At 36.9% G+C, this 16,419-nt stretch overlaps 1 protein-coding gene and 1 long non-coding RNA gene across 7 annotated transcripts in view; both read left to right on the top strand.

The window, feature by feature from the left end:
• EGF (epidermal growth factor) overlaps positions 1–3,413 on the top strand; it is a 104,234-nt gene extending 100,821 nt beyond the window's left edge. For 4 of the 6 annotated variants that reach the window (XM_086704403.1, XM_086704400.1, XM_086704404.1 and 1 more), the window contains 2 exons: positions 308–413; positions 2,343–3,413. In XM_086704403.1, the coding sequence (XP_086560529.1) occupies positions 308–413; positions 2,343–2,593 (357 nt within the window). In that variant the 3' untranslated portion in view covers positions 2,594–3,413. The remainder of the gene's footprint in view (positions 1–307; positions 414–2,342) is intronic. The other 2 variants (XM_086704406.1, XM_086704401.1) reach the window with 1 other exon arrangement.
• A 2,606-nt stretch (positions 3,414–6,019) lies between these two features.
• LOC147581821 (uncharacterized) lies at positions 6,020–16,169 on the top strand. Its single transcript, XR_015250294.1, has 2 exons — positions 6,020–9,654; positions 9,921–16,169. It is a non-coding gene; the product is annotated as an uncharacterized LOC147581821 (long non-coding RNA).
• Positions 16,170–16,419: the final 250 nt, after the last annotated feature.

The raw sequence follows: 16,419 nt of genomic DNA, 5'->3' as shown, positions 1-16,419 counted from the left end.
ATCCTTGGGATCCATGACCCAAAAGTTGGGATTCCAGAATTAGAATAGGTTCTTCAGTAAAGCCATTGGTAGTGCCTAGTTGCTTTAATAGAGTATTCTCTATTAAATGGCTAGTATGTATGAGTAGAGTAGTATGGCTCCTGAATTTTCCATTAGCAAGAACAATAAATTTGGCAGGGCCTTTCAACTTTCACTTTCCATAGGATGAACATAATGAAGCCATAGACTTTGGTTTAATGTATGTTGAGATAATTTGTGAATTATAGCAATGTCCTCTCTCTCCTTCCCTCTCTTGTATTCTCTGCAGTTTGTGGTTATAAAGGAACACCAAAATCTCAGGAATGGAAGTCAATCTATGGCCCTCAAGGACAGTGAGGCAGCAGATGTTAGCCAGTTTTCCTCTCGGGAGACAGGTGAATGGCTATCTTTACTTGGATCCTGAATGTTTTCCTTAATGTGAAACTCTCAAAGAAGCACAGAAACAATGGTTAAGCTGTATAAGCTATGCGAGCAGCTGGGCTGTATTGGAATGCCCTAGAACTTTAGAGAAATGTGTTTGGATTGGATTCCTATCTTATGTGAGGTTAGCACGTTTGCTCAAAACTCTGGTCACATACCAGTCTGCTAGATCACTTGGAGCAAGCACACAATGAGTGACTCCTTACTTGAATTAAGTTGGGTTTTGAGGTCATTCTCGGGGTTTGGGATCTGTATTGGTAGCTGTAGGTGTAGTTCCGGTGAAATTATAAATGGCTCCAAGAAAATGTGTTCTGTGTTCTACTAGGAAGGTTCTTCTGAATTCAAATTGATCTGGGGGTCCTCCTGGCGATTTGGGAGTGTTCAAGTCTTCTCAGGAGCTAGCCCTCAGCCAGATGCCTGGCCATCTGTGAAGTCCATGGCTACTGGGAGAGGGGCCATAAAATCAACCCAGGTTCTCAGGCTTCTCTGGAACTCAGTCTGCTTCACGTGGAAATGGAGTTAGACACCCTTTAAAATAATACTGTTGCCAAGGGTTGCATTATGACATCTTGGGCATGGGTCTCAGATGTCAGTTTTATTTCATAATTCAGAGGACAAAGTTGAACATGTTTTGAATCATACGCTGTTAGAAAGGTTCAAAGAAACTTTGAGCCAACATAAATAGTTTCTCTGCTGAGAGGGGCTTCAACTCTACTTATATTTTTTGACATTTGCTTTTTGTAAATATGCTTGTTACCATACTCTCCTCTTCAGATATCCATATGGAGAGAACATGGGATTCTTGTTTTGAAAAACTCACTCTACACTTCTGTCTCATACATGTATTGTCATGTAACCCAAATTCAGTAGAAGTTTTTTTCCTTGAGGGAAGCCTTGGATATTATGGTACACTTAAGAATTGAATATTAAAATTACAGTAAATATAGTTTTCATATAAGCTGTTATTAGTGTTGTTACTTGTGTAATGAACACATTTAGCATTTTCAAAAGTTACTTGGGTTTTGTTGTTATTACTAACATTATTAGAAAGTAATGGAGTACCTTGTAGTTACATATTACTTTTTCTTGAGGAGGTAAAAGCATCAAATTCTTTATGGCATAAGTAATTCACTGTCAAGGTACGTATAATTTTGCCAGTTAATCAGTAGCACAATGATTTGACCAAGGTATGGTTAAACTCAAGAAAGAACTAAGAACTTGGTTAGCTGAGTACACAGGAAGAGATTAAAATATCTCCCTTTTTGCTCACTCTACTGCAGTTTGACCCATTCTCTGTGGGCCATTCATAAAGCTGTCTCCCAGTATGAGTGATCACACCCCCCAATCATGTCCAGCTGTCTCATAAATATATGTGGTGGAAGTGCACAAAGAGATCCGCAGTAAGGAAATAGAGTGGAGAATGAGATAAAAGATTGAGACTGGCTCTGAGCCAATTCCTTCTCTGCTCCTGGAAAAACCATTAAAATACAGGCTGTGCTGGTGGTGGATCCATGGAGCCATGTTCATTGACCTCAACCAACATCAGTTGGTGCAGGTTAAGTTAGCACTGTGCTAGGGGCCGAGTGCCATGCTAGGGCATAGGCATGCAAGTGCATTTAAAATCTGGCCTCTGTTCTCAAGTCTCCCAGATGGGGAGAGAAGTGCACAGAGAAAGTTAAAATGGAATGTCAGGTAGTATTGCCTTTGAATCGTCTCATCCAACCAAGACTAAGTTTTAAAAACATTGGATCCAGGTAGTCTGAGAATGGATTCATTATGTGCCTCATCTTTTAGGCCTACTCTCCAACCACTATTATTAGGGCCTCTCTTGCTGGATATTGTGAATGATGTGAATCCTAAAATTCCTTTTTCCTTTTGTATAGGGTCAGTGCAACTGCCATCACGGAGAAATGAACCCCAGGTGTACATGGGCGCAGAGCAAGGCTGCTGCATTCCACCATCCAGTGATAAAGGCTCTGGTCCCCATGGAATGCAGTGGGGTTTTCATCTCCCTTCCTGTGAGGCACAGCCCATTGCTCTGGGGGTTGAGAAGTCACAATCTCTCTTGTCAGCAAACCCCATACTGCAACAAAGGGCCTCAGATCTACCACACCAAAAGAAGCTGACTCAGTGAACACTGGAATTGAAAGGAAGGTCAAGAGGTATAAACTGTATTGATAGACAGTAATATTTCACTTCAAAAAGGATAGAGAAAATACAGATTTTGGTTTCACAGTCTCTGCCACTAATCACCTACTCAGCATCCTGGAGACAAATAGGTAGTTGTGCTTTTGTTTCTTCCTCCAAGCAGTCCGCTGCAGATTTTCAAGTAAGAGTCACAGTGAGAATCACTAGGTAACTCATTAGAAACCAAAGTACATAGTGCTTTGTACACTGTGTTGTCTTCAATAGTCAATGCAGATAGATATTTTTTTTCTCTGCAGCCCCAGAAGAAATCTGGGTTAAAGTAGGCAAACACACTGGCTCGGTCAGTTGTAAGGTAATTCCTTTTATCTGGACAGAACATTTGGCTCAATCTCATAAAATGATTAGAATATTAAAATTACTGGTATGATACATTGTGGGCATTTAACTTATCATTGGTGTGGTCCATGCTGGTAATATCACAGAATGAAATTTGAAAACCAAATCAAAAAATGTACTAACTGAGAATTTGATTTCTTCAGAATTAGTTGGCTTATGTTTTCTCTTTTAAAATCTTTGAATGAAAATATTTTATTTTAAAACATTACCCAAGAGACATCGGTGTTTCTCAAGCATTGCTAGCCTTTCCCCATGGAATTTTTTTCAATGAAAATGGTAAATTTTCCCTTCATGCGTTTGCACAGAATTTTTACCTTTTTCAAATATGAGATTGTAAGCAAATTTCCAGATTTATTTTCATTTTGAACAATCTCTACTAATTATTTAAATAAAATCATTATAAACATAAACATCTTATTGTATTCCTGGTTAAGCAATAAATTATAGTGTAAGGGATATTAGAGTCGAACCAAAGTGATTTGCCAAGCTTCCTATTTTTACACTTCTAAAAATAATTTTGAAATCTATCATTGTAACTTTATAAAGTAAAACTACACAAGGTGTTCTAATTAAATCTCATTCTTGTAGCTAAGACATTGTTACTACCATTATACCACCTGATACAGTAAGTGTAGACTGTTTAGGCTTTTGGATTATTCTGTTAATGCATTAGCTAATCCCTTTGCTTATCTTTTCTTGTGTTTCTCTTCAACTCCTTAGACTTTGGTTATACCGGAAGTCAGAATAAAAAGGAGCTGAAGCACAACTCTTTGGGTAGATACTTAGATATTTTGGTAAAGATTTGGTGGTGAGGAGGGTAACTTAGATAATTGTTCAGTATGATCCCTCTTCCAGTTAATTCAGATTTTTCTGTACTCCGTATTAAGTTTTGCTTTAATTGACAGCCGATACCCTGAAGGATCATAAGATCTATTTTTTTTTCCTAATGAGTGAAATGACCTCAGAAAACAATACTCAGAATGTTCCCAATTATGAGGAAATTATATTCCTAAGTGTGAATCCTATTTCTCTTCCAAAAGTGAGCATTTCTGAAGCTTTAAAGGTATAGAGTATACATTTTAAAAAATTTTTACTATCTCTTTTAGGATTTCAATGATAACTAAAGAGATGACATGAGACCACCGTAGCTCATAACATAACATTACCTTTGAACCAGAAAACCCTTGTTTCCTTCAAGGTTTTCAGTGAACCTGATTTTTCATAAATTGGGAGCATGTGAAGTCCTGAGCCAGGCTGTAACATTGGCTCCCTGGTCAGATTAAAGAAAAAATGTACTTCGTGTTCTTTAATCAACAAGTCACCATGAAGAGATGGCTTCTTTTCTTGTGGTTCCACTTTTCTACCAGAAATATCCTATTTTAAAAACTTATGTTTAGAAAAGAGCATTTTCATCTAAGATGTTTGATTTGCATTTTTTCCCAGACCATTTTTATTTCTTGACTCTTACCATCTCATTGGGCACAATGCCTGATTGTGATTCTATTTGACTAAATGTCACCTACTACATATAAAATGAGCATTCTGCCCTCTTTTTCTAGCATCTAATGAAGGCTTAGTACCCTATATTGTTTTTTTTTTGTTTTTTTTATTTTATTATTTTTTTTAATATATGAAATTTATTGTCAAATTGGTTTCCATACAACACCCAGTGCTCATCCCAAAAGGTGCCCTCCTCAATACCCATCACCCACCCTCCCCTCCCTCCCACCCCCCATCAACCCTCAGTTTGTTCTCAGTTTTTAACAGTCTCCTATGCTTTGGCTCTCTCCCACTCTAACCTCTTTTTTTTTTTTTTTCTTCCCCTCCCCCATGGGTTTCTGTTAAGTTTCTCAGGATCCACATAAGAGTGAAACCATATGGTATCTGTCTTTCTCTGTATGGCTTATTTCACTTAGCATCACACTCTCCAGTTCCATCCACGTTGCTACAAAAGGCCATATTTCATTTTTTCTCATTGCCACGTAGTATTCCATTGTGTATATAAACCACAATTTCTTTATCCATTCATCAGTTGATGGACATTTAGGCTCTTTCCATAATTTGGCTATTGTTGAGAGTGCTGCTATAAACATTGGGGTACAAGTGCCCCTATGCATCAGTACTCCTGTATCCCTTGGGTAAATTCCTAGCAGTGCTATTGCTGGGTCATAGGGTAGGTCTATTTTTAATTTTCTGAGGAACCTCCACACTGCTTTCCAGAGCGGCTGCACCAATTTGCATTCCCACCAACAGTGCAAGAGGGTTCCCGTTTCTCCACATCCTCTCCAGCATCCATAGTCTCCTGATTTGTTCATTTTGGCCACTCTGACTGGCGTGAGGTGATACCTGAGTGTGGTTTTGATTTGTATTTCCCTGATAAGGAGCGACGCTGAACATCTTTTCATGTGCCTGTTGGCCATCCGGATGTCTTCTTTAGAGAAGTGTCTATTCATGTTTTCTGCCCATTTCTTCACTGGGTTATTTGTTTTTCGGGTGTGGAGTTTGGTGAGCTCTTTATAGATTTTGGATACTAGCCCTTTGTCCGATATGTCATTTGCAAATATCTTTTCCCATTCCGTTGGTTGCCTTTTAGTTTTGTTGGTTGTTTCCTTTGCTGTGCAGAAGCTTTTTATGTTCATAAGGTCCCAGTAATTCACTTTTGCTTTTAATTCCCTTGCCTTTGGGGATGTGTCGAGTAAGAGATTGCTACGGCTGAGGTCAGAGAGGTCTTTTCCTGCTTTCTCCTCTAAGGTTTTGATGGTTTCCTGTCTCACATTCAGGTCCTTTATCCATTTGGAGTTTATTTTTGTGAATGGTGTGAGAAAGTGGTCTAGTTTCAACCTTCTGCATGTTGCTGTCCAGTTCTCCCAGCACCATTTGTTAAAGAGACTGTCTTTTTTCCATTGGATGTTCTTTCCTGCTTTGTCAAAGATGAGTTGGCCATACGTTTGTGGGTCTAGTTCTGGGGTTTCTATTCTATTCCATTGGTCTATGTGTCTGTTTTTGTGCCACCCTATATTGTTTTAAAACCATATTGTTCCAGTTTCACCTATTAGCCTTGATTTCCAACTCATATCATTTTCATATAAGTAAATGATTATTGTGTGGTAATTGAAAATGTGTTAAAAGCACTAAATAATAAATCTTTGAAAATAATTTTGGAAGAAAAGGAAAATACTTAGTCATTTGAGTAGCTGTGATAGGCAAGATGTTGTTTTGTTTTACTTTTTCTTTCTTTTTTCAAATCTTTAAATGAGAAACCCTAGTTCTATGCATTGATTCATCTTGAGCTCTTCAAATTTGGACATGCCTGAAGCAGAAGGTACTTCCCCATTTGGAACTTCATAGGACTCCTGTAGCTAGTAGCCATATGCTAGCAACAATATAGCTCGATAGGAAAATATGTGATAAAACATTTAGTATTATGTTATTCATGCATATATGTGAAACAGAGACTTTAAGGAAGCATATAAATTACAAAACAAACCACCTAACTGGTGGTCATATATTTTTTTTCTTCTGCAGTGAATATTTGGCCATTCTGGCATGATTCAATTCCATTTCTGGTGGGCCAGTAGAAAATGAAGATGTGCCCACTCAACAATTAAGCCTGCAGGATGCATTGTTTTTGTTTTTGTTTTTTTCTAATTCCAGTTAGTAAACATACAGTGTTATGTTAGTTTCAGGTGTCCAATATAGTGATTCAACACTTCCATACATCACTCTGTCCTCATCACAAAGGCACTCCTTAATCCCCACCACCTATTTAACCCTTCCCTCCATCACCTCCAAACATCAGTTTGTTCTCTATACTTAAGAGTATATTCTTGATTTGTCTCTCTTTCCTTCCCCCTCCCTTTGCTCATTTGTTTTGTTTCTTTAATTCCACAAATGAGTGAAATCATACGGTATTTGTCTTTCTCTGACTGATTTTTTGCTTATCATTATACTCTCTAGCTCCATCCACGTTGTTGCAAATGGCAAGATTTCATTCTTTTTTATGGCTGAATAATATTCCAGTGTGTGTGTGTGTGTGTGTGTGTGTGTGTGTGTGTATCTCATATCTTCTTTATCTATTCATTAGTTAGTGGACACTTGGGCGACTTCCATAATTTGTTTATTATAAACAATGCTACAATAAACATAGGGGTGCATGCATCCCTTTGAATTAGTGTTTTTTTACTCTTTGGGTAAATACCCAGTAGTGTGATTGCTGGATCAGAGTAGTTCTATTTTTAAGTTTTTGAGGAACCTCCATACTGTGTTCCAGAGTGGCTGCACCAGTTCACATTCCCACCAACAGTGCACGAAGGGTCCTTCTTCTCCACATCCTCACCAACACCTGTTGTTTCTTCTGTTGTTGATTTTAGCCATTCTGACAGGTGTGCGGCCATATCTCATTGTAGTTTTGATTTGCATTTCCCTAATGGTAAGTGATGATGAACATCTTTTCATGGGTCTGTTCGCCATCTGTATGTATTCTTTGGAGAAATGTCTGTTCATGTCTTCTACCCATTTTTTATATGAATTATTCGTTTTTTGGGTGTTGAGTTTTATAAGTTCTTTATGTGTTTTGGATACTAAGCCCTTATTGGATATGTCATTTGCAATTATCTTCTCCCATTCTGTAGTTGTCTTTTAGTTTTGTTCATTGTTTCCTTTGCTGTGCAGAAGAAACTTTTTATTTTTTTTTTAAGTTTTTATTTATTTATTTTGAGAGAGAACTCATGTGAGCAGGGATCAGGTAGAGAGAAAGGGGTGATAGGGAGAGAATCCCCGGCAGGCTCTGCACCATCAGTGCGGAGCCTGATGCAGGGCTTGAACTCACAAACCATGAGATCATAACCTGAGCTGAAACCATGAGTCAGACTCTTAACTAACTGAATCACTCAGGTGCCCCAGAGCCTTTTATTTTTGATGTAGTCCCAATAGTTTATTTTTGCTCTTATTTCCCTTGCCTCAGGAGACATATCTAGAAAGAAGCTGCTACAGCTAATGCCAGAAACATTACTGCCTGTGCTCTGTACTAGGATTTTTATGGTTTTGGGTTTCACATTTAGGTCTTTAATCTATTTTGAATTTGTCTTTGAGTATGGTGTTAGAAAGTGATCCACTTTCATTCTTTTGCATGTTGCTGTTCAGTTTCCCCAGCACCTTTTGTTGAAGAGACTGTGTTTTTCCCATTGGACATTCTTTCCTGCTTTGTGGAAGAATAATTGACCATATACTTGTGGGTTTATTTCTGGGCTGTTCTGTTCATCTATGTGTGTGTTTTTGTGCCGGTACCATACTGTTTTGATTACTACGGCTTTGTAATATAAATTAAATTCTGGAATTGTGATGCCTCTAGCTTTGCTTTTCATTTTCAAGATTGCTTTAGCTATATGGGGTCTTTTGTGATTTCATACAGATTTTAGGATTATCTGTTCAAGCTCTGTGAAAAATGCTGTTGGTATTTTGATAGGGGTTGCATTAAATGTGTAGATTGCCTTAGGTACTATAGACATTTTAACAATATTTGTTCTTCTCATGCAAAAACATGGAATGTCTTTCAATTTCTCTGTGTCACCTTTGAGTTCTTTCATCAGCGTTTTATAGTTTTCAGAGTACAGGTCTTCCACCTCTTTGGTTAGGTTTATTCCTACGTATCTTATTATTTTTGGTGCAATTGTAAATCGGATTGTTTTCTTAATTTCTCTTTTTCTGCTACTTCATTATTAGTGTATAGAAATGCAACAGATTTTTGCACATTGATTTTGTATACTGCAACTTTACTAAATGCGGTTATCAGTTCTAGCAGGCTTTTGGTGGACAGTCTTTCAGGTTTTACTCTATATAGTATCATGTCATCTGCAAATAGTGAAAGTTTTACTTCTTCCATACCAGTTTGGACGCCTTTTATTTTTGTTGTCTTATTGCTGTGGTTAGGACTTCTAGTACTATGTTGAATAAAAGTGGTGAGAGTGGATATCCCTGTCTTGTTCCTGACCGTAGAGGAAACGCTCTCAGTTTCTCCCCATTTAGGATGATATTAACAGCAGGATTTTCATAGATGGGCTTTATTATGTTGATGCATGTTCCTTCTAAACCTACCTGTTGAGAGTTTTTATCATGAGCGGTTGTTGTACTTTGTCAAATGCTTTTTTTGCATCTATTGAAATGATTGTATGGTTCTTATCCTTTCTCTTATTGATATGATGTATCATATTGATTGGTTTGTGAATATTGAACCACCCTTGCAACCCAGAAATAAATCCTACTTGGTTGTGGTAAATGGTTTTTTTTTAATGTATTGTTGGATTCAATTTACTAGTATTTTGTTGAGAATTTTTGCATCTATGTTCATCAGGAATATTGACATATAGTTTTCTTTTTTTAGTGGTTTCTTCATCTGGTTTTGGTATCAGGGTAATGCTGGCCTCTTAGAATGAATTTGGAAGTTTTACTTCCTTTCCTATATTTTGGAATAGTTTGAGAAGAATAGGTATTAACTTTTCTTAAATGTTTGGTAGAATTTGCCTGCAAAGCCATCTGGTTCTGGACTTTTGCTTGTTGGGAGTTTTTTGATTACTGCCTCAGTTTCGTTGCTGGTAATTAATTGATCTGTTTAAATTTTCTATTTCTTCTTGTTTCTGTCTTGGTAGTTTATATGTTTCTAAGAATTTATCCATTTCTTTCTTTTTTTTTATTTAAAAAAAATTTTTTTTAACGTTTATTTATTTATTTATTTATTTATTTGAGACAGAGAGACACAGAGCATGAATGGGGGAGGGGCAGAGAGAGAGGGAGACACAGAATCCGAAGCAGGCTCCAGGCTCTGAGCCATCAGCCCAGAGCCCGACGCGGGGCTCGAACCCACGGACCGCGAGATCGTGACCTGAGCCGAAGTCGGACGCTTAACCGACTGAGCCACCCAGGCGCCCCAGAATTTATCCATTTCTTCTAGGTTTCCAGTTTGTTGGCACATAGTTTTTCATAATAGTCTCTTATAATTGCGTTTCTGTGGTGTTGATTGTTATTTCTCTTTTCTCATTGTGATTTTATTTATTTGAGCCCTTTCTCTTTTCATGATAAGTCTGGCCAGAAGTTTATCAATTTTATTGATGTTTTCAAGAACCAATTCCTAGTTTCATTGATCTGTTCTATTGTTTTTTAGTTTCTTTATCATTTATTTCTGCTCTAATGTTTATTGTTTCCTTCCCTCTGCTTGTTTTAGGTTTTGTTTGTTGTTCTTTTCCTGGTTTCTTTAGATGTAAGGCTAGGCTTCTTGCTTTTTGAAGTAGGCCTGTCTTGCTATAGACTTCCCTCTCAGAGCTGTTTTGGCCACATCCTAGAGGTTTTGGACAATTGTATTTTCATTTTCATTTGTTTCCATGTACCTTTTTATTTCTTCTTTTATTTCCTGGTTGACTCATTCATTGTTTAGCATGCTGTTTAACTTCCATGTATTTGTGGTCTTTCCAGATTTTTTTCTTGTGGTTGACTTCTAGTTTCATAGTGTTATGGTCCGAAAATATGCATGGTATGACTTTGATCTGAATTTGTTAAGCCTTGTTTTGTGGGCTAATATGTGATCTATTCTGGAGAATGTTTCATGTGCACTTGAAAAGAATGTGTATTTGCTGCTTTACGATGGAATGTTCTGAATATATCTGTTAAATCCATCTGTTATAGTGTGTCATTCAAAGCCATTGTTTCCTCATTGATTTTCTGTTTAGATAATCTGTCCATTGATGTAACTGTTTAATGCATTTGGGTGTTTCATGTTAGGTGCATAAATATTTACAATTGTTGTATCTTCTTATTGGATTATCCGCTTTATTATTATATAGTGCCCTTCTTTGTCTCTTGTTATCATCTTTGTTTTAAAGTCTACTTTGTGCAATGTAAGTATTGCTACTCTGTCTTTAGGTATTCATTTGCATGATAGATGTTTCTCCATTCTTCTGCTTCTTTCAGACTGCTGTTCATTCTATTGGGCATGTTTCTCATTTTGTTTATTGTGCCTTTTATCTCTGCTATAGTATTCCTTATCTCTGTGTTAAGAGTCTCACTCATGTCCTCCACTCTTTTTTCAAGTCCAGTGAGTATCCTTATGATCATTACTTTAAATTCTGTATCAGGCATGTCACTTACATATGTTTCACTTAGATCTCTGGTTATGGTTTTGTCCTGTTCTTTCATTTGGGATAAATTTCTGTCTTTTCATTTAGTCTAGGTCTCTATGCCTGTTGCTACATGTTAGGAAAGTCAGCTACCTCTCCTATTCTTGAGGGCAATGGCCTTATGAAGAAGAGATCCTGCAGTGCCCCTGCTTCCCAGGACCTGGTGTGTCCTGGAGTGTCTCCAGTGGGTGCCGTGTGTGCTCTGCTATTTTGTCCTGGCTGCTTTATCTTTTAGACCAGTTGACTGGCAGAGCCCCTCTTTGCCTGTTATGAACAGTGTTTGGTCCCTGGCCTGCATGTGGCACATTTTAACTAAGTTTGCTCTGGTCTGTTTGTGAAATGAGACCTGTCGCTACCACCACCGTAACTGAGGCTCTGCAAAATCCCCAGGTCAGGAGGTGGTTTGAACAGAGGTTTGGGCTGGGCTTCTGGTAGAGGGGATCCACTGTCCTGGTACTGAGCAAGCACAACTGAGAATGGCAGCTCCACGGGGGTTGGGGCTTGTCAGTAAGCAAGTTAGGTAGTGAGTGTCAGTGCTGTGCTGGTTCCCACAAGTGGCTCTGTATTTATGCTGAGGGGTGGAGGAGGGACACGGCACCTGCCAGTTTCTGTGTTCACTTAGAGGTCTCTCCATGAGTGCTGTCTCTCTGGGATGTGCTGCAAGATGAGTGAATAATCTCCCCACTGTGTGCCCCAGGTGCTCTTCAGATCACTGTTTCCATGCTGTATGTTCCTGAGATGTTTTCCTGCCTTTTCTCCAAGAGCAGACTCAATGTTCTCCAAGCTCTCCCAGAAGCAAGCCTGGTGACCTTTAAAACTCCAGGTTTCAACTGATGCTGGTTGCAAGAACTCACGAATTTGGCTCCTCTTGCTTTCTAAGCCAGTTGATATGGAGATTCCTTTTCCCCATGTGCTTCTCTGTGTGCTAGTCTGTCTCTTACCCCTCTCTATGACTATGCTCCCCACCTCCAACAGCAGCCATTACCTGTTTATTTTCCAAGCCCATCTTTGCACTTCTTATCTTCTTTGACGTGACTTCTCTACCTTTAGTTGTGAGGTTTGTTCTACCTGTCTTCAGGCCCACTTCTGGTGTATTTAGGATGACTTCATAGTTATCTAGTTGTACTCATGGGACGGGGTGAGTGTAGGGTCCTCCTACTCCACCACCATCTTCCAAACAGTTACTAGGATGCATTCTAAACTAAGAGTTATAAATCCCACGTTAGTGCCTGAGTTATTTGGGTTCCTATTTTTCACTTATATCATTAATCTGCCAGAATAATGAAAGTATAGTAAAACTGTTGCCATTGAGAACATTTAGGGAATCATTCTGGACAGTGAGTCAAGTGTTTGCACCTTGGTTTCTTTAGCTCTAAAATGAATCATCCTTTGTGTGAAAACAGCTTAAAGTCACAGCAAATACCAATACAAACTGAGATGTTATTACTACCTCTGAGGTATTGAGATACTCAAAGCCTTACTGCTTTAAACACCCAATGTTCTTTTATTAGTCCAGGATAAGTTTCTCTATCATTGTGTAAAACATGTTGAGCATAAGTATATCTATCATTTTATAAAACACATCAAGCATAAGTATACATTTTCTTGACAACATAAGAGCTTCATTACACATCAGCCATAATAAGATGCTACCATTTTGTGATGATCAGAGCTCCTTTACTGTATATTAAAGGTTCTTGAGTCCAAATATTTTACTTTTCTTATAGACTTTCAAGCTGTCAACTCTCATGTCTCTATCAATTACCTTCCCTGCAAGCTCCTCATCACCTTCCTTATTGCTTCTGTTTTGTAAACTTGTGTTCAGATAACCAAGAAAGTTAGCATTGTAACCAAAAGTAAGAATAAATGTATATTGAAGGCAAGTTTAAGAACATTTAGTGAGTAAAGTATATAAATTTAGCCCTTAGACTTTTGGCATATTGCATCCTTTTATTTTTTCCTTACTGTTCTAGGCTACATTCTCAGAATGCAGATACATCAGTTCCATATAGGTGAGGTGGTGTCAGTATGTATATAATGACAATACATAATATAGTCGTTAAGAAGATGGTCTCTGAAGTCCACAGGACTGGATTTAAATCCCATTGTATCGCTTACTAGCTTTGTTACCTTGTTCAAACTACTTAATCTCTCTAAACTTCAATTTCCTCATCTCTACAATGGGGAGAATAACATTACTGTTGTCATAAGATTGTTGTGCTTTGAAGTGAAATGATGCATGTACATGCTTACCATAATGCTTACCATAAAATTAAATCATGTTATTATTGTTATTATTTTGCCCCTTTTAAGACCACTGTTTCAATAGTATTAGCTTACACTATGGTAAACTTGTTTGTACTGCTTCGAATCCAGGCAAGTGGCACATGAAGATGGGGCAAAGAGCAGAGCCCTAATCCCCTGGGTCAGAATTTCAAGGGGCATTGTACACAAATATCATGACAGATTAAACATTCAATTTATTTTTTACGTTAAAATGACTACCTCAGACATATATGTTTGGGGTATGTTGGTTGATTATTCATCAAGTTTTATGCATTGGATAAAGAAAATTAATGAGACCATTAATTAATGACCGTGTTAGTATCAGACAACACTGTGCAGTTCATCTATGCCTATGTAGAGCTGGGAAGGTTTTTGTTTTGTTTTGTTTTCATTTTTATCTATTTTTTAAAGGCAGAATGCTTATAAGCAGAAGATGCATTTGAGAAACCCCATAAGGGTTCTGAAAATCTCAGTTGACTTTCATAATTCCAATAGTAATTAATACACCATGTGTTATGAGAATAACCCCTTTGTCTGTATATTCTAGTGAGATATTTCTCTAACATTTGTTGCCAGCTGTTAAGCCAAGTAGAAATACCCTGTCAAATGTGGACATTAATTTTAAATACATATTAATTTGTTATAACTGGAGACAGTGGCACAAAAGACACAGGTGGTGGCTTCTAATGATAGGTAAGAGAATATGTAATTAGAGTTCTAGAACCACGTGATCTCTGTCAATAGCAGCTTTCCAAAATTTTTCACTATCATCACCCGCTTTTATTAGTATTTCCACCTGTTGCCTCAATGGTAAGGAAATACCACCTAAAGAAGTATGGTAATGACTGGGCTGTGATTGAGCTTTTAAACCATTTATATCCAAATCCTATTTAAGCCTACCTAGTCTTGTAAATGTGGATATGTATGATAGTTTGCACTATTAAAAAGTCTTTGAATCTGTGGAATTAAAATATTTTTCTCCAGAATTATATCTTACATTTGCATTATGACTTCTAATTTTTATCTTCCTTATCTTATTTGACCTCATTAATTCTCACATCCAATCTACAGAAATTAGTGGGGCAGATATTCTATTCATTTTACTGGTTCTTAAAGATTATATCCAAAGTTGAAGGGAAGTGAAGATGAATAATAAAATACATTATTAGAGATAAGAAATTACTTCATAATGATAAAATGTTTATTTTTTCCAGAAATATATTACAATTCTATAATCATATACACATAATACCCATCCTCAAATATATAAAGCAAAAAATGTATTAACAACTTATCAGAAGTATTGAAGAAAATAGAATCACAGTAGATTTTATCATACTACTCTTGGTATTAATAAACTTGGAAGACAAAAACATTAGTAAGGATATAGAAGACTTTAAAGTACAGTAATTATAATTGGATATATATAGTGAACATATAACTTCATGAGAATTAATATGTGCTAATTAATAATGTAGCTTCAATAAGTTTCTGGGGACCACACGAATTTAGTGATATAGACCATATTCTCTGACCATAATGAAATTAAGTTAGAGTTAATAATAAAGTGATAATTAAACATTTCCAAATAACTTATGAGCCAAAGGAGAAATCATAATGGAAATTAGAAAATACACAGAGCTGAACAATTGTGAAAATTCTACACACCACAATGAATGGAATATAACTAAACTGGCACTCAGAGGGAATTTTATAGCTTTATATCCTTATAAAGGAAAAAATAGAAAATTAATGAGCTAAGAAGCACTCCACTGAAGAAGCTAAAAAAAAGTGGAATAAATCCAAAGACAGTATAACAAAATATTTCATAAAGATAAGAGGAAAAATTAATTAAATAGGAAAAAAATGAGGATTAAAAAAGCCAAAAGTCAGTGGTTTTAAAAAGTTTAACAAATATACAACAATATTAATCAGAAAAAAAGAGAGAATAAACAACTAATGTTATGAATGAGAAGGGCATAAAACTACAGACATGGTAGCCATTTAAAGAATAAGAGAATAGTATGAATAATTTTGTGGGAATAAAATCTCAAATTTAATCCAATGGACAATTGCTTAGAAAAAAAAAATCAGCTTACCAAAACTGACAGAGAAAGAAACAGAAAACCTGAATAGTCCTAAACTCATTAAAGAAATTAAAAAATTTTTAAACCTTTCCACAAGGAAAATATCAAGCTTTACATATTTGGTAGCCTTGCATTGTGTCAATTTGGTAAACTGGAACTGTTCCCCCAATTTTATTCCTATGTGTTTTTGTGATATGGTTGGTCATCATGGTTAGATACAGTGAAAGACAGGTTCATGGGTGCCAGCTAGTTCTCACTCTTCCCTGTGGTGATTACTATCAGGTTGCAGATTGTTCTTCTCTCCATTGCTTGGTGTTCATCTCTTTTTCCTGATTGTTGGATATAATGCATATCAGTGTTCCCAAGCCACCACTTAACACAGATACAAAACTCTTCCATTAACCTCCCCACTGGCTCTGCTTCATGCTCCCACTTGAGAAGGTAGGAGCACCTGGCTTTGCAGATTCTTCTGCAAACTTTACCTTATCTGTGCATCTCATTGCATCAGGGATGCTCATAAGTGACTTTCCTCTGATTCTCCAAGTCTCTAGTCTGGACCTTCCTCTCCCAGCTGCTCTTAAAATTATGTAAGATCTAATTTCTACAATAAACTCTTTATTGTATAATATCCAGTGCTGCGCTTCCTTGATTGAATCCTAAATGATCTAAAAAGAAAATTCAACCAAATATTTAAGGTATACCTAATTCTCATATTATACGTATTTTTTCCATAAAATAAAAAAATAAGAAGATATACAGATGTCAAATAATAAGCATGTGAAAATATGCTCCACACCATCTTTACTTTGCATGTGTAAAAAAATATTTATTTTTGAGAGAGAAAGAGCAAGCAGGGGACGGGGAGAGAGGCTCCCAGC

This window comes from Puma concolor, chromosome B1 (assembly GCF_028749965.1).
Source record: "Puma concolor isolate L17-30 chromosome B1, mPumCon1.1.hap2, whole genome shotgun sequence".
Lineage (NCBI taxonomy): Eukaryota > Metazoa > Chordata > Mammalia > Carnivora > Felidae > Puma > Puma concolor.
Note: the sequence above shows the minus strand (reverse complement) of the source record. Positions and strands in the feature narration are given on the sequence as shown.